This window comes from Echinops telfairi, unplaced genomic scaffold (genome assembly GCF_000313985.2).
Source record: "Echinops telfairi isolate 266 unplaced genomic scaffold, ASM31398v2 ScPeMD7_70;HRSCAF=299, whole genome shotgun sequence".
Lineage (NCBI taxonomy): Eukaryota > Metazoa > Chordata > Mammalia > Afrosoricida > Tenrecidae > Echinops > Echinops telfairi.
Genome location: NW_022103968.1, coordinates 61,704,899 through 61,725,675, shown reverse-complemented (window position 1 = coordinate 61,725,675; position 20,777 = coordinate 61,704,899). Strand labels below are relative to the sequence as shown.

Genomic DNA, 20,777 nt, shown 5'->3' with positions numbered 1-20,777 from the left:
CTTGCTCCCTGGGCAAGTGGTGCTCAGCAGGAGGTGCTGCAAATGCCAGGCAGTTGGCTCACCAGGAGCCCCCTCTGACCACCAGCCCCTGCCTTTCTTGGCCCCATCAACATTGTATCTGCCCCTCACCTGCTAGCACCAGGCAATTTTACCTCACCTTGTTCTATGGGCTTGAGGCCTGGTCTCTCTGCAAACTTCTTGACTGCACAGGTGAGTGTGGCTGTTTGATGATTGGTCCAGATCAAAAGGAAGGTCTTGGTCGACTCTTGCCATGTTTCTAGATGCCCTGTTTGGTTAAGGTCCAAGTGGAAAGGCCCAGGGCAAAGGCCTGAATTAGAGGCCTCTGGGGTGGGCTGCTTGGAGGCCTGTAACAGGGGAGAAGATCCTGACTCAGAGATCCATGTGACCCCAGCTACACATTTACAGGTGCAGGGTCAAGCCTCAGTGAACCTCAGCCCCCCTGGGGGAGGCAGCGTGGCCCTTTTAAACAGCCTCCATCTCCTTTGTTTACTTGGCCGTGGGCCAGTGGGAAGCCAGGTGCAGCTAAACATCAGAGATGGGGAGGGCCTTTTGCTGGCCCATCCGGGGTCCCCTTGGTACCACTCTCTCCTCTATGCTTGCATTCCTTGACTCAGACGTCTACGTCAAGTGTAAAAGAGCCATGTATTCTTGAGGAGGACTCCAAGCCCTTGGTTGTATTAAGTGTTGTCGGGTTGGTGTGGACTCATGGCGACCTCATGATCCAGAGCAGCACTGTGCTCCACTGGGCTCTCAAGGAATTGAGAGCTGTTCAGGAATTGCATCTTCAGGCTTTGCTTGGGGCAGCTCAAAGCTCCAGCCTCCAGTCACAAGCCACTGTGTGAGCCATTTACACGCACCACTCCAGGACTCCTTTGTGGTTATGACTGGGGTGTAATAAGTCAACACAAGGATGGAAACAAAATAAAAGAGGTTATGTTTGCCCCAAGCCTCCCAGGGCATTCAGCTAACACGGACTTCCATTTTCCAGGGCGCTCCATTCATGGTTTACTCTGATAGGGGCTCGTCAATGAGTTCTTGCTCTCACCAGAACAGGGGCAATTGGTCTGAAGAATCGGGTCACCAGTTTCCCCAATCTGTTTCTCACCTGTGTGGTGAGAGTGAGTGAGGAAGGTGGCATCGGAGGGATCAAGAAGGGACATAAGCAGGTTGTAGCAAATTCACGAAGGGGAGCCAGTTAGACTTGAGTCTGTGTTACTACTCAAGTAGTAACACAGTAGATAGGGTAGATAGGAAGAAATGAACAATCTGACCAAGGTGAGCGAGGCACTTCAACTCCTCAAATAACTGGCTCTTCTCGAGCACTTTAGGAATGCCAATTTATGGTAAAAAAAAATACAGGTAGCGCCCAACATATGATCTATTTGAATTAGTGTGAGTCACATTTAGGCCCAGCTGTTCCCCCCATCTTATCCTCAGGAGAACGCGGCCCACCCAGCGTCGCAGTGCAGACGTTGCTGTCTTAATCATTTTCCGAAGTTTAAGTGCCGATGTTCAGTGTCAGGCCTGACTTACATCAGATGCGGTTGCCGGCAGAGTAGTCGGAACAGAGCCAACCGTGCTACAGCCTGGAGAACGCTGGCTGTTGGGTGTCCATTGGTGCTAAGCCTGCTGAAGGGCTCAGCAGCTAACTGAAGGTTGGTGGCTCTAGGCCACCCAGAGGTGTCTCAGAAGAAAGGCCTCGTGGTGTGCTTTCCCAAAGCAGCCAGCTCCATGGAGCACAGCTCCACTCCCGTGCCCACGGGGTTGCACAGGGTCAGAGTCGGCCCTGTGACATCCAGGCTGATGCTTTAGAGACCTTTACTAAGCAAGGCACGATGAACGGAAAGCCAGAAAACTCTCTTTCTTGATATAAAATAAACACCGCTTTGGTTGGGGCCACGCTGGCCCAGTGTTGGGAGCATGTTCGGAATGTATTTGGCTAGCATGGTTCGACAGCTGGGTCAATGTTCTCTTCTGCAGCCCGTGTTCACTGGATCCACAAGCCCCTGTCCACAGCATGACCAGATCAGCAGTAGCTGATTTGGGGATGAAAACTTCAAAGGGACAAAACCCCAAAATCCTCCAAAATATGTGGAACACAGGACACTTTAGGACTATGAAACTGCTCTGTGTGATAAAGTAATGGACCTGTAACATTAGGCATTTAGTAAAATGGACAGAGGGAACCGCAATGTAATTTCTGAATTTCAGTGAATTTCATTACACAATTAATTGGACCATCAATTGTAGCAAATGTACCACACCCATGAAATAAATTAACAAAGAGCTGGGAGGGCTTCAAAGCAGTCACGAAAAATTAAAAGATCATGAAATGATCTTTTCTATGATAAAATATAATGAATTAAAGGGTAATGAAAATTTTCTACGAACTTTTTGAAGTCCCCACCCCAAATGGGAACACTCTGTGATTTGTGCCCAATTTCTCTGTGAACTTAAAGCTGCTCTGAAAAAAAAAAGTGCACTAAAAAAAAAACCCACAACAAAGCAAAAAACAAGAGCGAGAGCAGATGATCTTTAAAAATCCCGGGTAACACATTTGTGAGTAGTGACGGGGGTCTTAAAAACTTGTCAGTGGCCAAGATGCAACTAGTGGTCTCTCCCTGTCCAGAGCAAAGGAGAGAGAAGAAAATCAAGGACATGTGGCAATAATTGGTCCACAAGAACCTCAGCCTTCCCAACCCCGATACCAGAAGAACGAGACAGTGCCCTGCTCTCACTGCTGCCCACTCTCCAAAGGGATTCTAGTAGAGCGGGAGAAAATGTGGAGTGAGACTGGCAGTGGTCAAAAAGACCCGCCTTACTGGCTGGATGGGACCCCTGAGCGTGGCTCTCAGTCTCCCTCAGGTCTAGCATGGAACTCACCTGTGGTTCTGTTTGTATCGTCCAAACACGAGACAGGATTATAAGGGGCACCATGATACTAGGAAGCATGGTTTTCAGATCCAAAGGGCAGCATTTGCCCAAGGGTAGAGCTCAGGAGGTGAGAGGAAGTAAGAAATAAGGTGGGATGGAAATGGGAAACACAGATAAGAGGAGGGATATGGGATGCTACATTGTGGGGATTGCAATCAGATCATGAAACAAAATGTGTATGAGTTGTTGAATGGAAAACCGATTTGCTCTGTACACATCCACCCAATTCGCCATAAAGAGCGTAAACAATCAAATAACCCCCCACATCTTAGGTAGAGCTGTGAGCACCTTAAACGTTAAAAGAGTGATCTCTGTTTCATACTGGACTTCCATGAACGTGGGATGCGTTCCAATGGGCACAACACCAGGTGCCACTTAATCCATGCCGATGCCTGGCGATTCTGGGTGTGTCCGTGGCAGTTTGGAGGGCTCATTTCTGGAACTACAGCTCTAGTCCTTTCTCTGGAGGTTATTTCTGGGTGGAGTTGAACCTCTCACCTTTTGATTAGCAGTCTAGCACATGAACTCTTTATGCCATCAGGGATAACAGGCATAAGAAGCCACAAAACCACTGCCTTCAAGTTGATCCCAACCATAGTGACCCCACAGGCTAGGGTTTCTCGGGGCTGCAAATCATTATTATGGGAGCAGAGAACCTCATCCTTCCCCCATGGAGTAGCTGTTGGGTTCAAACTGCTGGCCTTGCGGTTAGTAGCCCAACATGTCACCCGTCACCCCACTGGGACCCCTTGTAGGCCCGAGAGACACAGCTTCTCAGCTTGTTGGACCGAACATTTTCCCTTGTCTGGCTCTGAGGCTTGCTCTCTTACCAAAGAGTGTATTCCATTTAATGATTAACCAGGATCATAACTTTATATTTCATTTTCTTAATACTAAAGTTCCATGAGAGTTTAAAATGTTCTTTGACACGCCGAGCCTTACCAATGCCATCGTCCACATGTATGTGAATCCACACAAAAGCTAAGTGGCACTTGGGTGCTGGGTGACTCCCTTTGGCACCAGAACAAAAATAATTTATTAAGCTTCCATATTTAATAAGTGTGCACAAATATCATGCAAACATCATATCCGTAGTCACAAACAAAATGTATATTAGAGATGCAGACTTATACAAAACATCTTGTAAACAAAAGGGAAGAGGTGGGTTTTTTTCTGTACAAAATATGCGGGGTTTGTTTTTTTTTAATAATCTTTAAGATGCATCATACTTCTGGCATTTTCAAAGGTGAAAACTGTATAAAAATAAATATTCTATGTACAAACACACACACAGGCCAATCCAAGGTTAGCGGCATCACTGCAAACAAACAAAAACAAGAATGCAAATCAAACATCATCCAGTTAGTTTCAGTGGGTGTTGGGTTCCCTTGTGGGGTCTTGGGATGGCGCGTGGGCAGGCGGGAGCTCTGGCTAGGGGAAACCACTCTTGGTTCCCCACATCAAAGAAACAGCCCAGACCCCAAGCGTCCTGAGGGTGGGAAAGGAAGCGTTCAGCTTCCAGGGATGCCTTTGTGTGGCCACGAGAGGGCGTGTTTTTTCCATGCTGCCTTTGGAGCCTTGGCTCTTTAGTTAGGCGTCTTCCAGACTGAATTTACAGTCAACAGACAGGCCTGTGAGGCTTGAATGGTGCCAAGACACTGTAGTTCTTGGCAGTAGCTGTTCTTCCAGTCAAGCCCAACCACTTGTGTCTCAACCATCAGCAGTTACTCCTTGAGGTAGAATACTTTTCTCTTAGTGGGGCAGGGATGGGGGTCTTACACACCCCTGACCTCTTTGTCCAGTTTAGTGAGGTCTAGGGGAGAAGTCTAGGCTTGAAGGACAGGTTCAGGGGAGACATCGCCCTTGGTGATGAAGCTTGTCCTTACACTGGTTGGGGGCACTAGCAGAGCCCAGGCACGAGGTAGGCACGGGGGAGGGCCTGGTCTGTTGGCAATTTCCTTACTTTCATACAATCCCATGAACTAACGGGATTCCGAGCATCTTAGCAAGTAGCTGATCCATCCCATTGTTAGTGTGTCTGTCTCTGCTGCCACTGGGATGGGTCTGGATTGGCCGCGCACGAACCCTCGAACGAGTTGGGCGTCCAGCCCTTTCCTAAGAATGAACCAACACCCCGAGGCTACACGGGCGGAGGGTTGGTGAACATTCTGAATTGCAGGTGATGGGTGGCTACCCGTGGGAATCAAAGCAGCTAGTACTTTTATTGGGGAGTCATGAGGGTTGGGGGCTGTGTCTGGATGGGGTGGCTGTGTGCAAGGGGACAGCCCTGTGGCTTCAGACTGCTTTCATGGTGGCCAATGCCAGGGCGAGTGTGAAGACATGGAAAGTCAATGCTGGTGAGAATTCTGGGGAGCCCAGAGAAGTTGTACTGTGCATTGCATGTGTGAAAAGATGCAGCTCTGACAGCTTACGTTCACGGGCAAGGACAGAGTGCTGAGCTGGGGGCTCTCCACAGGGAGGCTTGGAGGCCAGGTGCGTTTACAGTTTAAGCATCTTGGATTTCCTAGGTCTGGATACTGCCATCATACGGCTTAAATGATCTTATATGGACACTGAGAGTGGCTCATTGACGCTTTCATTCTATGAAAGTCTTGCTAATTTCATTTTCTCACACAGTTTGGAACTACTCGGAGGAAGGCCATGGAGAGCCCGGAAGTGGTGTCTGTGTGGCGACCTGGGAACCCCATGCAGTGGGGTTTGCCGTGGCCTTTAAAAGCCCTCTTGATTGTTCTCTCTCTCTCTCTCTCTCTCTCTCTGTGTGACCAGGGCAGGGAATGCCATTGTGATAGGTTTTTGGGTGCCGACATGGCACCTATAAAAAGAGATGGGTGGAGTTTAGCCTGTCAATCAGGTCGCAATTGGATGACCTCTTTTGGAGGTGCAACCAAGATAAATGGCAACTCTGAAGGCCAGCCCCCCTCTCTCTGCCTTCCCCTTCATGCGGCTGGGCCATTCGGAGACCTGCAAGCCCTGTCCTGCGGCCGCCACCATTGGATCCACAGGACTCTGCACCCACGGCCTGTGATCTCCCTGCGTTCTGCATCATTGCACGTGGCCGTGTGAGTCTGAAGAGGGACTGATGGACTAGTATCGGACTGATGGACTTGATCTGGACAGGGCTGGGATGTTTTCTTGATATACAATTACTCCTTGATATAAAGCTCGTTCTTATGTATATGTGAGAGTCTCTGGACTTGTTTCTCTCATCAGCCCGGCCTACCACAGTCATGGAATGTCTGCGACAGCTTTTGTTCAGAATGCCTGGCCTCATCAGCAGAAGGGCCCCGGGTGGACATTCTGCGTGCTAGCAACATGGAGGCCCGAGGGAATCTCTGCCCCAAGGCAATGCAACCCTCCTCCCCTGCCCGCGGAGCCTTACCTTGTTCCAGCAGCCCTGGACTGGTAGGCCGTCTTCACCCTGCAGGGAGGAAGGCAGGTAAGGACTGAGACTCTCAGAAGCCTGCCCACCACGCAGGAGGACAGGGCTAATTCAGGCCATACACGTGGTAGCTGAAAGGACTGAGGTCTACACAGTGTTGGCTCTTTCTCTACCTCGGGGCTTGGGAAAGAGGAGGGAAACACGGCAGCTCTCTTCCCATTGGCTAAGGTCATCGGGAGCTACTATGTGAGGCCAAGGGGGGCTCTTCTAGCTGGTGGGCTCAGCAGGCACAGGTGTCCTTGAGAAGTGCCTAGAAGACCCTCTGGTGTGGGGTGCTGGTGGGCAAGTCAGCACCTGGGAGCTTCAGCGTAGGAAGCTGCAGGAAGGACAGGAGTTTTAAGCTAAGTCCCAGGCCCCCCAGACCCTTGTTTTTCTCTTAGAGGACAAAAGCCGGACAGTGCACACCCTATGATCAATACAGGGTCAGGGGAGTGTGCGGGAGCGGGCAACCTCAGGGGATTTGCAACTCGGAGGGCCCTTCAGCAAGAAGACAGGGCTGCTGGCCCAGTCTTGGACACGGCCAGGAGTCTGGGGGCCCAATGGAGTAGCAGGATGGGGTCCATTATGTGCTCTTAGTGCCCTTTGTTGGTGGCACCCACCAAGCAAGCACCCACAGTGCTGATGGAGACTCTCCTGGGGCCGCTTAGCCCTGGCCTCTCTGGTGCTCTGGGAGAGGGGAGTAGAGCTAGACAGTTTTGCAACAAGGGGCAGGATAAGGGTCATGCCAAACCAAGGGCAGAGATTTGGTATTCAGCCCACTGGGCTCTAACTGCCTGTAGGGTCTAGAGGCCAAGCTCTAGAGCGAGAGAGAAATCCCAGATGGACACAGGTCTCCTAGGGATACAGGTTTCAAGTCAGCTCCGAGGGTGATTGAAGGGCTGTCACCCTAACGCCTTGGTGACAGGCCCCTGCTCTCTCATTGCCTCCCAGGCAGTGGCCCCATCACGGAGGGTGGAAGAAGCATAGTTATCTTAAACCCAAAGTCATGGTCAATGCCGCCCTATCCCCCCACGTACACACTAACCCAACACAGGAGACTCGGGGAATGATAAGGAGAAACAGAGGGGTGGGGGGGCGGAGTGGGAGGGTGGACACGCCACAGCGAAATTACAGACAAATGACGCAACAGTCTGGGATGTCATTGGAGAGCTTGACATTTTTACATTCAGGGTCAAACCAGGGTGACCTTCCCCTCTGGGCGGGGTGGGCCCGGCAGGGGAGGTGGTGCATTCCGCAGTTTCAGGAGGACCTTCCGGCCCTGTCCCCGGCCCCACAGTGCACACACTTCACACGGACTCTGGGAGGGAGCGGAGCCCCACTGGTGGCGCGGCATTGCTGCTGACTGACATAGGGGCGAGCAGGGGCAGTGGCGGGCAGGGCAGGCAGAGGAGGAGGGGAGGGTAAGTGAGGAGGAGCAGGGAGGCCAGGGCCCCAGGAAGGAGCTCAGGGGTGCTGCTGCAGGAAAGGGTGGTGAAGGGGAGAGCTGGCTGAGGACGATGCGGGCTCTGGCACAGCAGAGTGGGGCCTGCTCATGCTGTATGCTGGACGGTGGGGACAGTGGTAAAGCATGGGGCTCTCATGCTTACTCTGTGCTCTCCTCTGGCCATACATGCCGCTTGGAAGAAGCCCCTTGTGCCCCGTAAGGTGCTCTGGGAAGGGACGCAAGCCTGCATTCTACTGTGACGACTGCTGGTACGTATGCCAAGAGCTCCACAAACTCCACTCCCGTGGAGGGATTAGGGGAGCACATGTCCTTGCTGAGCCTGAGCCGGCCTGTGGTGTCTGCCTCTAATGAGTCAGAAGGATGGGTGTGGAGGCCCAGAGCGGTCCAGAGACGGGGTTGGGCCGGGTGGGAATAAAATGGGCATCACTTAGGCTCGAGACACGCTTGGAAGAGGGCCCTCCCCTCCTCCCCATGACTCCATTCTTAACCTGTCATTCTCCCCGGACAGTTCTGTCGCAGGCACCTGCAGCTGAATGCAGGGGAAACCAAGGGTGGGTCTTGGGCTGCCTTCTGGGATGAACGCAGAGAGGATCGACCTTTTAGGATCAAGAAACCGGATCTTGGACAGCCCCCTGACCCCTGGCTGGATGGTGGGGAGGCAGGGTGGTGGGGAGGCTGGGTGTTGGGGAGGCAGGGTGGTTGGTCCCTGCTCTTCCTCAGTCATGGAACTTCCTGGCCTCCCCCAGCATTGCTCATGAGGGTGCCTCTCTGTCTCCTCTAAACCGTGAGTGTGGGAAGGGGTGGTATGAGGGGCTGACCCAGGCACCTCCGGGTCCCCTCAACTCCTCAGCAACTGCCCGGTGCTCGGCTGACCCTCGCTGCCCAGGCTGCATTGTGGGAAGGGGAGAAGTGGAGCTCTAAGAACGTGCCGCGGTATCCCCTTCCCCAGCTTGCTCTCTGGTGGCAGCCTGATCTAGAAGCAGTTCTGAATTGTGGGTCCCATGTTGCCAATGCTGCGGGTGTTTTTGAAGCAGGTACAGAAGGAAGCCAAGGGCCCAAGCAGGGAAACTCCACAGGCGGGAAGGATGGCTGAGACCTCCTGAGGGGCGGTGAAGGCAGGATGGCCCTGGGTGTCCACGGGGCAAACAGGAGGGCGGTGCAGGGGGAATGGGGCAGACAGAGGCTGGAGAGGCATGCAGGCTTGAGCCACACAGGCAGGGACACCCACATCGGCCATGCAGGAAGTGGGGAGAGCAATGCCATACCAATGGGCACGGGGCATCCAGTCCGTCCAAACCTGGTAACCCCGGCTCCCCTTTCTCTCCTTTAAAACCTCGGTGTCCCTGTTCACAAAACCAACCAACGGTGTTACTGACGTCGAAGCTGGCCAGCTCCGCCTGTCCATGGCGCAGGGAGGCCTAGTTCTCTGCTGGCCAGGATGCAGGACTCTTGAGGATTCTACCAACAGTGGGTGCCCATCTCCCAAGCCCCACCTCTGTGCTCTCCCTGGATCTCTGGAGGGTGAAGCTTCTAAAACAGCTCCCTCTCCAGGCAGAGGCTCACCCAGCGTAAACAGAGATTGCTTTTAACTTGAGCGCACCGTAATTCTCAGGGCCTTCAAAGGGATCAGAAAGGCATTCGACAAGCTCAGAAGATGCACAGCAAAAGAGCAGTGACTGCTGTGTTGACAGCCGGTGGGTGGGACAAATGGTTACAATGCATTTGACTGCAAACCGAAAGGTTGGGGGTCCGTTTACCCAGAGGCACTTTGGGAGAGCGGCAGGTGACCTATGTCCCAACAAGCAGTCATGGAAAACCCTTTGGCACACACAGGGCCATCCTGACCCACGTGAGGTCATCCTGAGTTGACCCGGTGGTCACCGTTTGTCCTTTTTGGGGGTGAGGAGTAAGGGGCAGAGAAGGTTTTCTGGGGGAGTTTGACCGAAACTTTAAGGATGGCATGTGGTGGCTGCTGGGTACTGGAGGGCTGTCTAGTAAAAGCCCCCATCTGGCCTTGTTCTGTCACCTTTGGGCACCGGTGGCCCCTGGAGATGCTAACCTGGTGTCCTGCATCCTGACCATGCAAGGATTCACAGCTCCAACTGCTGGTGCTCCAGCAGAGGTGGCCACCCGCTGAGGAAGGCAAACCCGTGAAGCCCCAGTGCCGCACTGGCTTCCAAGTCAGCCGGGGACTCCTCTGGGAGATTCCCTTTCCTCCGGGCCTCTTCCCTTCCACAGCAGCTGTTCCCGGCGTCCAGGGACCTGGGATTGTGTGCAGCTGTGGCTTGAGGGCGACCCAGCAGCAGGCAGCATTTCACTTGCCCGCCTGGCGAGTGGGTAGCTTCAGTGGGTAGCTTCAGTGCGGTACTGGGGTCTCAGTTTATTTGCCTTCTTTGTTTGCAACTGGGAAACCACAAGGAGAAAACCCAAACAATGCAAGCAATAAGGAAACACATACCAACGGGCAGGGGGCATCTAATCCAGGCGCTCCTTGGTCTCCCTTATCCCCTTTAGGCCCTCTAGAGCCTTTCTTCCCCCTCTCCCCCTGTAAATAATGGTTTAATCCAAGAAAAAAAAATAACATCAGCACGTTAGGATCATCCGTGGGTTAGGGTCAGAGAGAGAAAGGAGAAATGGAGAAGACTTTCTCAGTAGGGTATTCACCCCCATAGCATTTGGGGTCAGGATCCACCTCCACCCGAGAAGGCCCCGAGATTGGCTGAGGCAGGGGCCAGGTGAGGCCAGGCTGCAGGAACAGTGGGGTTCAGAGGCAGAACTGGAGAGAAAGACAGACCACGAGTCCAGAGGCCCCCTGCTAACTCTACTCGCCCCCCCACCGGCCCGGGCCCAGAGTGCCTACCAATGGACTTCCTTCTCTTGGAGAGCCCAGCTTTGATAGGCTTTGGGCTGATAACTCTGGTCCCAACTGGTTTCTTCCCTTTGATATTTGCTTAGGAGGCAAGGTGAGTTTATTTAGAGGCCTGGGGTGTGCATGTGTGTGTGTGTATGTGTTTGAGCATCCGTGTATACCTATGTGCAAGTATGAGTCTGTCTGTGGGCATGTTTATATGTGTGTATTGTGTACAGACATGAGTGGGTACATATGTACATGTGCAGCTGTGCATGCATGTAGGTTTGTATGTACATGTGTGTGGGTATGTGCTTGTGGCAGTAATAGAACATGTGTGCATGTATGAGTATGTGTGGACATGGGCATATGTGAATAAATGTGTGTCTGTAGGTGTACATGTACATGATGTACACGCATGGACAGGGATCGTGGGTGGTTCCTGGTCCTCAGCCTGGTCCTTCCATCCTATCCTGATCAGAAGCCATGGGTGGCCATTTGAGTGTGGACATGTCAGTTCCAGCCATTCATTTGTTTCTGGAAGGCTTTGGTCAGCCTCATCTTTCTAAATCAAATCCCAAAGTGTATGTGCCTGGCTACTGGGAGGAGTTATTTTTAAAGGTGAAGTCTTGCCTCGGTGTGAGCTTGAATGTTTGTCTGTGTGACGTCATGAACGAGGGGCTGAGTTCACCCTGGAACGCCACTCAAAAGCCCCAACTAAACTCACGGCCATCGAGTCAATGCGACTCATAGCGACCCTATAGGACAGGGGAGAACGGCCCCTGAGGATTTCCAAGACTGTAACTCCTTACAGGAGTAGAAAGCCCCATCTTTCTCCCGAGGAGCAGCTGGTGGTTTTGAACCGTGGACCCTGAGGATGACAGCCCAACACATATCCACTACACCACCAGGTCTGCCCATTTTCTACAGACAGCTCTTATTGAGGACTTGGGAACTTCCGCGGCACAAAGCCATGAAGGCTGGGAGGCATCGTGGTCAGATGAAGTGATCTCGTCTCTGAGCTGATTCAGTTTCTTCACTTGTAAAATGAGGATAGTAATCCCTCTCTCAAAGGCCTTTTTGGGGGCAAGGTCTTTGTGCACGTTACATGCTGAATAGCGACAAATAAATGACAGCTGCCCACAGGGAGCCCAATAACGGCTGTTATGGCTGGCTGGCCGGCACCAGCATGGAGGCTTGGGGTCAGACTCGGGGCTTGCTTCATCTGCAGTATTGCCAAGGCGGGAGGCTGGGGCTGGAAGTCAGAGGGAGGCTGAGGAAACGAGTACTCTGGAGGGTCCTTGGGTCGTTGGGAGTGACCCGCACTCTGTTCCAGGGTTCCAAGCATTGTTCTGAATGAGTTTATAAAATTCAAATCCTTCCTTCGAAGGATTTGAGAAGAACGCGTGTCTACGTACTTAGGGGGGTGGGTTTCCTGACTCTGAGCTATGCCTGTTGTTGAAGAGTGTGGCACCAGTCCCCTCCACACAAAGGACAAGTACAGACACTCGCTGTTTCCATGGGGAGCCCTGGCCAACCTTCTTGTCTGTCCGTGAGAATGAGCACTAATTACGTTATGGTGGGCGGAGGTGCTGAAGGTGGGGCAGCCCAGGCTCCCTGGATGCTTGGCTGTGCTTCAGATTTGCACGATGGGCAACTTACCCCATGCGGCACCATGTTCTAGGGCCATGGGAAGTCAGTCTAAGCAGGTGTCCTTTACAGAGCTTAGAGCGGTCCCTGTACTGACATCCCTCGCTCCCCAGAGAATGACAGAGAAGAGGCTGTGACAGGGGTCAGGGGAGAGGCAGAGAAAGTCAAGCCCAAGAGGTTTCTTCCAGAAGTAAATAAGCATGTACAAATAGATTCTCGAGGAGATAAATTGAAGCTGGGGGAGGGTAAGAAAAAGGATAAGAGGCATGGGGTTGTGGGCTTTTGACGAGTCAGCATGATCTTGGTGATAAATATTAGGGTACAGGAGGAAGAGGTAGGCCCGGGCCAAAAAAGGTACTTGAGGGAGAGGTAAGGAGGCAAGTTGAAGCTAGGGAAGCAAGCAAGCCAGACAGACAGACAGACAGACAGACACACACACACACACACGCACACGCACACGCACACGCACACGCATACGGCATCTCAGAGGGAAGTGACCGCCTCGCTCTGAGTGGCACTCAGACCTTTTTAGCTGGCTTGCAGGTGACATCATTCATCGTGGTTCACCCAATTATCCTGGTGATCAAATTGCTAGATTCACACCACCCTTTATCGCGACTGTTCTCATCCTGAAAGGGGCACCTGGGCCAAATTCACGGAAAGCTTCTTGGGGACAATGGCAGCGCATTCTTCTTTCTAGAACTCTCCCTGTTTCCGGCTCGGAGTCTTGCCTCTACGAGGACCATCCACTGCTTGACAACCAGCCGCTGCGGACTCACAGAAGTATACTTTATAGTTGTAAATAGTAACAAAGATATATATATTTGTCATTTCAATGTTTGTATGTGTCTAGTCCGGCGATGGCAATTACACCGATCATATTGTATCACCGTTCCCATTAATCATGGCACAATCTCCCAGCACCATAACCAGAAACTCATTAGAGAAACATAATTATTTTTTCAAAAAATGAGTTCAGGGCATCGTTTCAGTTCAATGTGAAGGGCTAAAGATTTCCTCAGGGATCATTCGGCCGCAGTGGCTTCAAAAAGTCTGGATCCCATGAGAATTGAACTCCGGTCCCACATTTCCCCTCCCCCTTTGATCAGACCCTTCAGTACGGGCAGTGGCCCGTCCAGGTCTGCTCTCTTGGTGAAGGAGGCCATGGTTTATAGAAGCCACTGGGCATGTGTTCCAGGCAGTTCTCTGATCTCTGGTCCTCCCCGAGGGGCATAATTTAAGCTATCAGTTACAAAATAAAATAAGAGTATGTTTTCCTTCTAATTCCTAAGGAGATCGTTTGTGTCAGAATGGACTACCATGTCAGTGCCCATAGGCATGGCCTTGTTCATACCCAGCCTGAGGATCTTATGGAATGTAACTGTGATGTTCGAGCCGATAGAGGAGTTTCAGGGGCCTGGCCACGTCCCGGGGGACTCCCTGGGAACCTCTCTGATGAGGGTCACAGCTCAGGCTTTGTAGAAGAGTCTGGGAGCTTCCCTGTAGAGGCTGCCCTCTAAAAGCTGAATGGCAATAGAGGGGGATTTGGCTAGCTCTAACTTCACCTGTATAGGGAACAACAAAGCTTCCAATCGGAATGTTGTCTAAGCGATTTCTGGCATTTCACCTTGATCAAAGGGTCAGCATGCCGCCCTGCTGGCATCAGAAGAGGCCCCGGCTCAGCTTGGGCTCGGTCTTTCTGTTTTGGAAGCCTTCATGCCAAGTCCTCACTTTTCCCTCCCAGACTTCTTTGCAGACTGGCAGAATAAACCAGTCCGAACAAGGTGGTGCTATTTAGCGAAGCCCCTTCCGGAACCTTCTGGCATCCTGAGAGTCAAGCCCTTTGAAGGAAGAGGCTGCTCTGTGGAACATGTCAACACGTCTTTTTTCTCACGCGACCTTGCTGTCTTCGCGGCTACACGCTTCATTCTTATAACGGGAGGGGGGAATCCCGCGTAGTGAACATTAGAAAGGGGGCGTGGAGGAGAGCGAGCTTCTCACGGATCCAGGGGCCTCACAGGCACAGCCAACACACTTGGTTCCTTAGGAATAAGGGCCTCCACCCCCCCCACTCCCATCTCCCCCTCCACCTGTGCCTTGACCTTCACGGTCTCTTGCTTCAGAACAATGCCAGGACCCCCCTCGAAGGACTGGCAACACAGCCTTCGAATGGCTTGTGCTGCAAGCCAGCTACAAAAGTCCCGAGAGAGCTTTAAAACGTTAAAGTAGTCCAATCAGGAAAAGCAGGACTCGTGAGAAGTGAGTTCGGAAGGAGGTTAATAAGCGGACAAAGAGGTGGAACGATCAATTGGTGGGGGCCTCAATTCTTCCCTGAAGAAGGCGGGCTTTCCAGCCTGCTTTCAGGGGCCTGGCCACATTTCTGGGAGCAGATCTGTTCCCTCCAGTGGTTTCGAAACCTGACCTTCTGCTGGCGCACTCTGGCAGGGGGAGCGCTCCTTGCGCCCTCCTACTTTAGAGGATATGTGGGGTGCTTCGGATTTGGGGTCCTGAGGAGAATCGGGAAAGTCAAAGTGCTCGATACAGGTGTCGTACGTCGAAGGGAGTGGGTCTGGTGCTGGACACCGACACCTAGATTCTGGTGCTTCTGTTCGTGAACACCGTGCGGGTGTTTGAAGATCGGCCTGAAGCCCTGGGTCGTCGGAGCTGCTTGTTCTGCTTCCAATGCTCTGCGGAGCCTCGATATGTTTTCTCCTCACTCTGGCCTTCATTGCTCTGTCTATCCTTGACATTCTCTCACATCAGTCTTTGAATTGGATGAGCCCCTAGGACACTCTTGTGGGCTTCTAGGGAGCAGGGACCCGACTCTGAGAACCACCGTGATGCATCTCAGCAGATGAGAGAGAAGCTTTGGAAAGGAGTCCAAGTCATCTCTTGGCCAGATATTGTTAACTGGTCCCTGCTGGGCCCCAGCATCCATCCAAGGCATGTGTCATGTCCTGCCAGGGGGCTGAGTCTAGGCCATCCAATGGATGTGTCCTGGAGAAGACGGCAGGAGCCAAAGATAGGCATCCTTGGATTCATAGTCCTCTCATTCTTTCTGGGAGAAATACTGGCCGTCATATTTCTCAGTAAAGGATTGGCCTCCTACAAAAGCTGTGGAATCGATTTCCACTGGCCCGGAACGCAGTAACGCTAAGTTTAAGGAGGCTAGGGCTAGCTACTGGTGGTTCTAAAGCAGTGGTTCTCAACCTGTGGGTTGCGATCCCTTTTGGGGTCAAACGAACCTTTCACAGGGGTCGTCCAATTCATAACAGTAGCAAAATGACAGTTACGAAGTAGCAATGAAAATAATGTTATGGTTGGGTGGGGGGGCACCACAACATGAGGAACTGTATGAAAGGGTCATGGCATGAGAATGGTTGAGAACCATTAATCTAAAGGCTCAGGTGGGAGCCATCAAGCTCCTGGAGGATTAGGGTGAACACAAGGGCCTCCCCAGGGGTGCCGTCTCCTGTTGTCAAGTGGAAAACGACATGCGTTCACAGCCGGGTTAGGCTCCAGGCTCCTGCCTGCCACACCAGAAGCTTTGCACTAGAAAGCTTTTGATTTAGGATGATTTCTCAGGAAAAGCAGTATTTGCCAGGTTGGGCCAGGAGTCTCCAATTGATCATTCCACCACTTCCTGAACCCATTAGTGACCAGAGCCAAGGTGCGAGGGCTCCGCCTCACCCGGTTCCCTTTGTCCCCAGGTGGTCCGTGTAAACCCTGGAATCAAGCAGAGAAATGAGAACAGGATGCTCACACAGCCCTGCCCTCCACGGCTCATAAAGCAATTCCTTGAGGCTGGATTCACAGGGGTGGGGTGGGTGGGCTTGATGGCCCCCTGTTTTAGAAGAGGGGGGACAAAGGATACAATCGCTCAAGTGACCTCATCTTGAGACGAACGATGGACAAAACCAGGGACAGAGCTCTAGTGCTCGTCCATGGCCAAGGCCCCGGCCTGTGCTCCCGTTCTCTCGTCATCAATTACGCTGAGCGGTGGGCTCAGAGGGCACGGCGGGAGCAGAGAAGTGTCCTGGCAGAAGACGGTCCACATTGTCATTCTGCCAGGTTCTTGTTGGGAAAGAGATCCAAAGCTTCTCAGACCCTCACGTCAAGGGGCAAAACACCACCCGTTTTCTTCAGCTGGGGGATGAATGAACACTAGGCCCAAATTTGCCTGGAATTATCTCCGCAGCTCCAAGAAAGCTGCCAGGGCCACCTACAACGGAGTAGGCCAAGCCTTCAAGTGGGACAAACAGCCCCGGCTCTTTTGGGCAGACTGTGAACTGAGAGGGCAGAGCAATGGGAGAGCCCGTTGCCAATGGTCAGGCCCGGCCACTCCTTGGGGTCTAGCTCCCTTGGGAGCGGCGCTCTCTCACAAAGGACCTTCTTGTATTATAGGGAGTTGGGTAGAGCCCCAAGCTTCCTCGAGGGCAGGGGCGATGGCAGGTTTCTCTGTCAGCACTTCCTGTGGCTAGCACAGAGGCCCTCGGAGGAACAGGCCCACGCCGTGGCACATGCGCCATGACGGAGGACAAGCGTCCTGGGGCTTTGCTTGTGGGAGGGCCTAGCAGAGACGTTCCACTACATGGACCATTGGATGGTGGGCAGCTCCAGGCCAACGGAAATGAGAATCCCCACTTGGCCCCCGCTAGGTGGGCCTGAGCTCTGAAATTTCTGTTTGACAATGCTTCGGTTCAGGGAGGGGACCAAAAGAAACCCGGGTCCCAGGAGACTTACAGGAAGCCCAGCTGCTCCTGTTGGTCCTGTCATGCCAGGGTCACCTTTGCTGCCCTGAAACAGGAGAAGGAAACCCATGAGCCCTCCTGACATGAGAAAATCTCCCATCAGCCAGTGCCTGTGTTCCAACCCAACAAACTTTCCAGCTCCCTGAAGCTCTTGTCAAGGGGGTGGGGAGGCTGGTGGAGAGGGTGGGACTCGGCCCCACAAAGTGGTCTTGCAAATGTCTGTGGCCCAGAACCTCTGCCCCAGGCCCAGCATGAGGGCTGAGCAGTGTCGTTGGGGAACAGGTGGAGGCCGGCAAAGACAAGAGAAAGATAACTCTTTGAAGCCGCCCTCAAACGTCACTTTCTGAGACCCCAGTCCCTGGTTTTCCCAATTAACTGTCAGAACCCCTTCCCCCCTTCAGAAGCCTTCCACGCCCACCTACCCCCCAGAGGCTGCCAGGACAGGGGACAAATGAGTGAGGGGCCAGCTGCTCCCTGCAGATAGCTCAGCAGGTCCTTAGAGGACCATTGCTTTCAAGGGGTTTCCGCCACCCAGCGCCTTGAACATTCGAGAGCCTGAAGGAAGCGACGAGCAGAAGCCATGTGCAGTTCCTCTGCCTCCACTGAGCCCCCACGTTCCACCCACCTGCTCCCCAAACAGGTTGCCGCTCTGAGGATCATGTGGCCGGTAGTCCAGGTCCTGCGACCAGCAAGGATGGCACCCCAGACTCGGGCCCTGCCTGTGACTTCTTGATGCCCCTCAGACTTTTCCAGACATCACCCAGACACACTGTGTCCCAGTGCCAATAGTGCATCCCTGTCAGACCGAAGCCTGGGACTGAGGCCAGGTGACCAGAAGTCCAGGTGCAGAGAGCTTCCATCCCCTCCCCCTTCCCGCCCCCTCTCCACAGCTCTGTCTACTGAGAGCTACGCAATGGAGCTGCTTTGGGGCCTGCTTGAGGGACCCTCCCTTGGGCTGGCTCCCCTGGCACAAAGAAAGGGCTGCCAGCTGTGGTTCTTGAGGTTAACATAGAAACAGGGTGGGGTCCCAGGTGCCATGACTACAGGACTGCCCCCCACCGCCTACTGCTCTCCCAGGCTCCTGAGGGCTGCCCTCTCCCCCAAACTGCTCACCCCGCTTGTGATGCAGCGAGCACTCACCCTCTCGCCCTTTGGTCCTGCAGGGCCTGGAACTCCAATTGGTCCCGGAGTTCCCTAGGGAGTTGAAAAGATGTCCAAGGTGAGATTCTGGGGCTGAGGGAACTGAGGAGCCTGCCCGAGGCTGGAGCCGAGGGAGGAAGGCCCCGTCCAGGGCCCAGTTTTCAGGGTTGGCTCGGCCAGGCTCGGCCGGACAGTCGGTTGACTGGGCCATGTTCCTGTTTGGGTTTGGGGCCCACTGCCTCAGAGCCAGATTCTTGGAACAAAACCATTGAGCTTCACAACCAAGCTTGCCAAGGCTGAAAACAGCAGGGAGACGTGGCTTAGTTGGCTCCCAGAAGCGCTGGAAAGGGAGTTGAGCCCCTCCCAGGGGTGGGGGCCGGGGGCTGGCATCCCTGTGCTGGCACAGCTCCACATGCAGCGGGAGGGTCTTCATGCCACAGAGACCGAGGCGGGTGCACACACAGAGGCAGGCATGAGACAGGGTCCTTCAGCCACCGCCTCCCTCTTCCAGTCCAGCCCAGCCTAGCCCTCCAGCCTCTGCCTGGGCCTTCTCTCCTGCCTCCTGGCCCTCAGGGCAGCTGCCTGGGAGCACCCATTAGTATGCCTGGGGTGTCCTACAGACACTAGCCTGGCAGGAAGGTGAGTTATAAACACCCTTAACTCGGGGGAGTGGGAGGCGGTGGTGGGAGGAATCTGAGCCATGTTGCTTAGAGACGGGAGCAGGTCTTGCTGGGGCATAATTAAACCTCTTCTCTGGTCCTCAATTTATAGCCTGACTAGGCAAAGCCTGTATTTCTGAGCCTTCGGGTGTTGTGCTTTACTGTTGGTATTTCCTGCAGACGAGAGTGTCAGGGTGAGGAGTTGGGCATGAGGGTGCTTCCTGGTGCCTAGGGCATAGCTGTGGAAGACAAAGGGAGGGGGAGAAGGGGGATGCTTTTTCTTTTTAAATATGGGGGTGCAGGGGAGGAGAGAGCAATAGCATATTCTTGGTGCATCTTGCAATTAGAAGAGAAGAACAGGAGTATCGGGGCACCCATGACAGGGCCCGATGGGGGGGGCGGGCAGGGATGGTTAAGCAGAAGACCCCAGGGTCGGCTGGCTGGCCACAGCCTGGCCTGGAAGGCTGCCATGCTGTGCCCAGTGATGCCGGAGCAGTCACTTGCCCGAGGACCAGGTTTCTCTTCCACAACACAATTGTGTTGGTGGCCGCCGCCTAGGCTGCTGCCAGGTTTCATCAGAAGAATGCAAGTCCAATGTCGGGCACTGCGCCCATCATAGAGCACGCCCCTGGCCCTGACAGGCCACCCGGTGGGGGTGGGGCAGAGTTATGGCAAGCCCTAGACAAGAAGGGGCCAGCTCCAGGAATGCAGAGGGCGGGAGAGACCTGCCTCCTCAGGCCAAGCACAGCCCGTCTCTGAGCCTCGGTTTCCCTCTTCTTCATGGGCACTCAGACCAGGCCCTTGTCAGGCAAAGCTGTGGGAGAGGCCACGCTTTGGGGTCCCTCCTGCTTCTAAAAGGGTAGGCTTCTGCCATCCTGGGTCCCGTAGTCTACCTCCAGGCCCCAGAGCAGGCCCGAGGGTTGTTGGGCTTTGACAGTTACTCTGTGCCCGTATGCAGGTCCTCCCCTCCCCCTCTCCCCCCAGCAGCCTCCTTAGCCCCTCATTGCCTGCGGCCTCCCCTGCGGCCTGCAAGGTCAGGACTCCTCAGCTGGAAAGAGCTGGGCGGGAAGCGCATCATGCTGGCTTTGGAGAGGCAGTGGTCCGGCCCCGTAGTATGTGAGGGACTTTGTCAGGTAACTCGTGACCAGCAGGGGCACACAAACAGACCCCATGCATGGGGTGTTCAGGGGAGGGGGCTGTCCAGTGGAGTGAAAGGGAGGTTTCCTCTGGTGCTGCTGTTGTTTAATCAGCAACAGAAGGACCAGGGGCTTTCTACTAAGGGTAGGGTGCTGTCTGTTTTCTGGGGTCAGGCTGTGTGGAGACAGAGGAGATCCAAACCTCTCCTTTGCTCTGTGCTTGGGTTGCTCTGTGCTAGTGGGAGTGACAGGTGTGGTTGGAACATGCTTACAAACCACCGACCCGAGGCTCATCACTCTGCTCCTAAGTGCCACACGGGCCCTCTCCCTACAATGTCACCCCCACCCCAATACGCACCATCCGGGGGGATGCGGCCTCATAGGCAGACAGGAGAAGAAGAAAGCTCACAGCATGAAGGCAACAGAGTATGGTGGGTAGACACGGACACTGTTGTGGTCAGAGGGCAGGGGTCGTGCCCAAACCCCCAGGGCTGGGCTTCCAGGCTGACCTCAGCATTCCTTCCAGAAGGGACTGCTCAAGCGGTCCCTTATCCCATATGTAGCAGTCTGCCAGTCAGGCTTGCGGTCACTGGGCACACACTACGGCTAGGGGACTGCAGACTAAGTCCAGTCGTCTTTGTTGAAGAGGCTTGCCTAAGCACTTCTGCACTGAGCATGGACGATGACTGTCTGGTGCCCGTCTTGGGATGGGGCTGACTCACGGAGGGGGGGGG

The 20,777-nt window shown here is 53.8% G+C and overlaps 1 protein-coding gene across 1 annotated transcript in view; it reads right to left on the bottom strand.

Moving 5' to 3' along the window:
- The window catches only part of COL13A1 (collagen type XIII alpha 1 chain), a 96,950-nt gene that overhangs the window by 3,551 nt on the left and 72,622 nt on the right, over window positions 1–20,777 (bottom strand). Inside the window, exons 32-36 of the mRNA XM_045291306.1 lie at window positions 18,249–18,302; window positions 17,101–17,154; window positions 16,048–16,083; window positions 10,318–10,404; window positions 6,356–6,394 (exon numbers count right to left, since the gene is read on the bottom strand). Coding sequence (XP_045147241.1) covers window positions 6,356–6,394; window positions 10,318–10,404; window positions 16,048–16,083; window positions 17,101–17,154; window positions 18,249–18,302 — 270 coding nt within the window. The remainder of the gene's footprint in view (window positions 1–6,355; window positions 6,395–10,317; window positions 10,405–16,047; window positions 16,084–17,100; window positions 17,155–18,248; window positions 18,303–20,777) is intronic.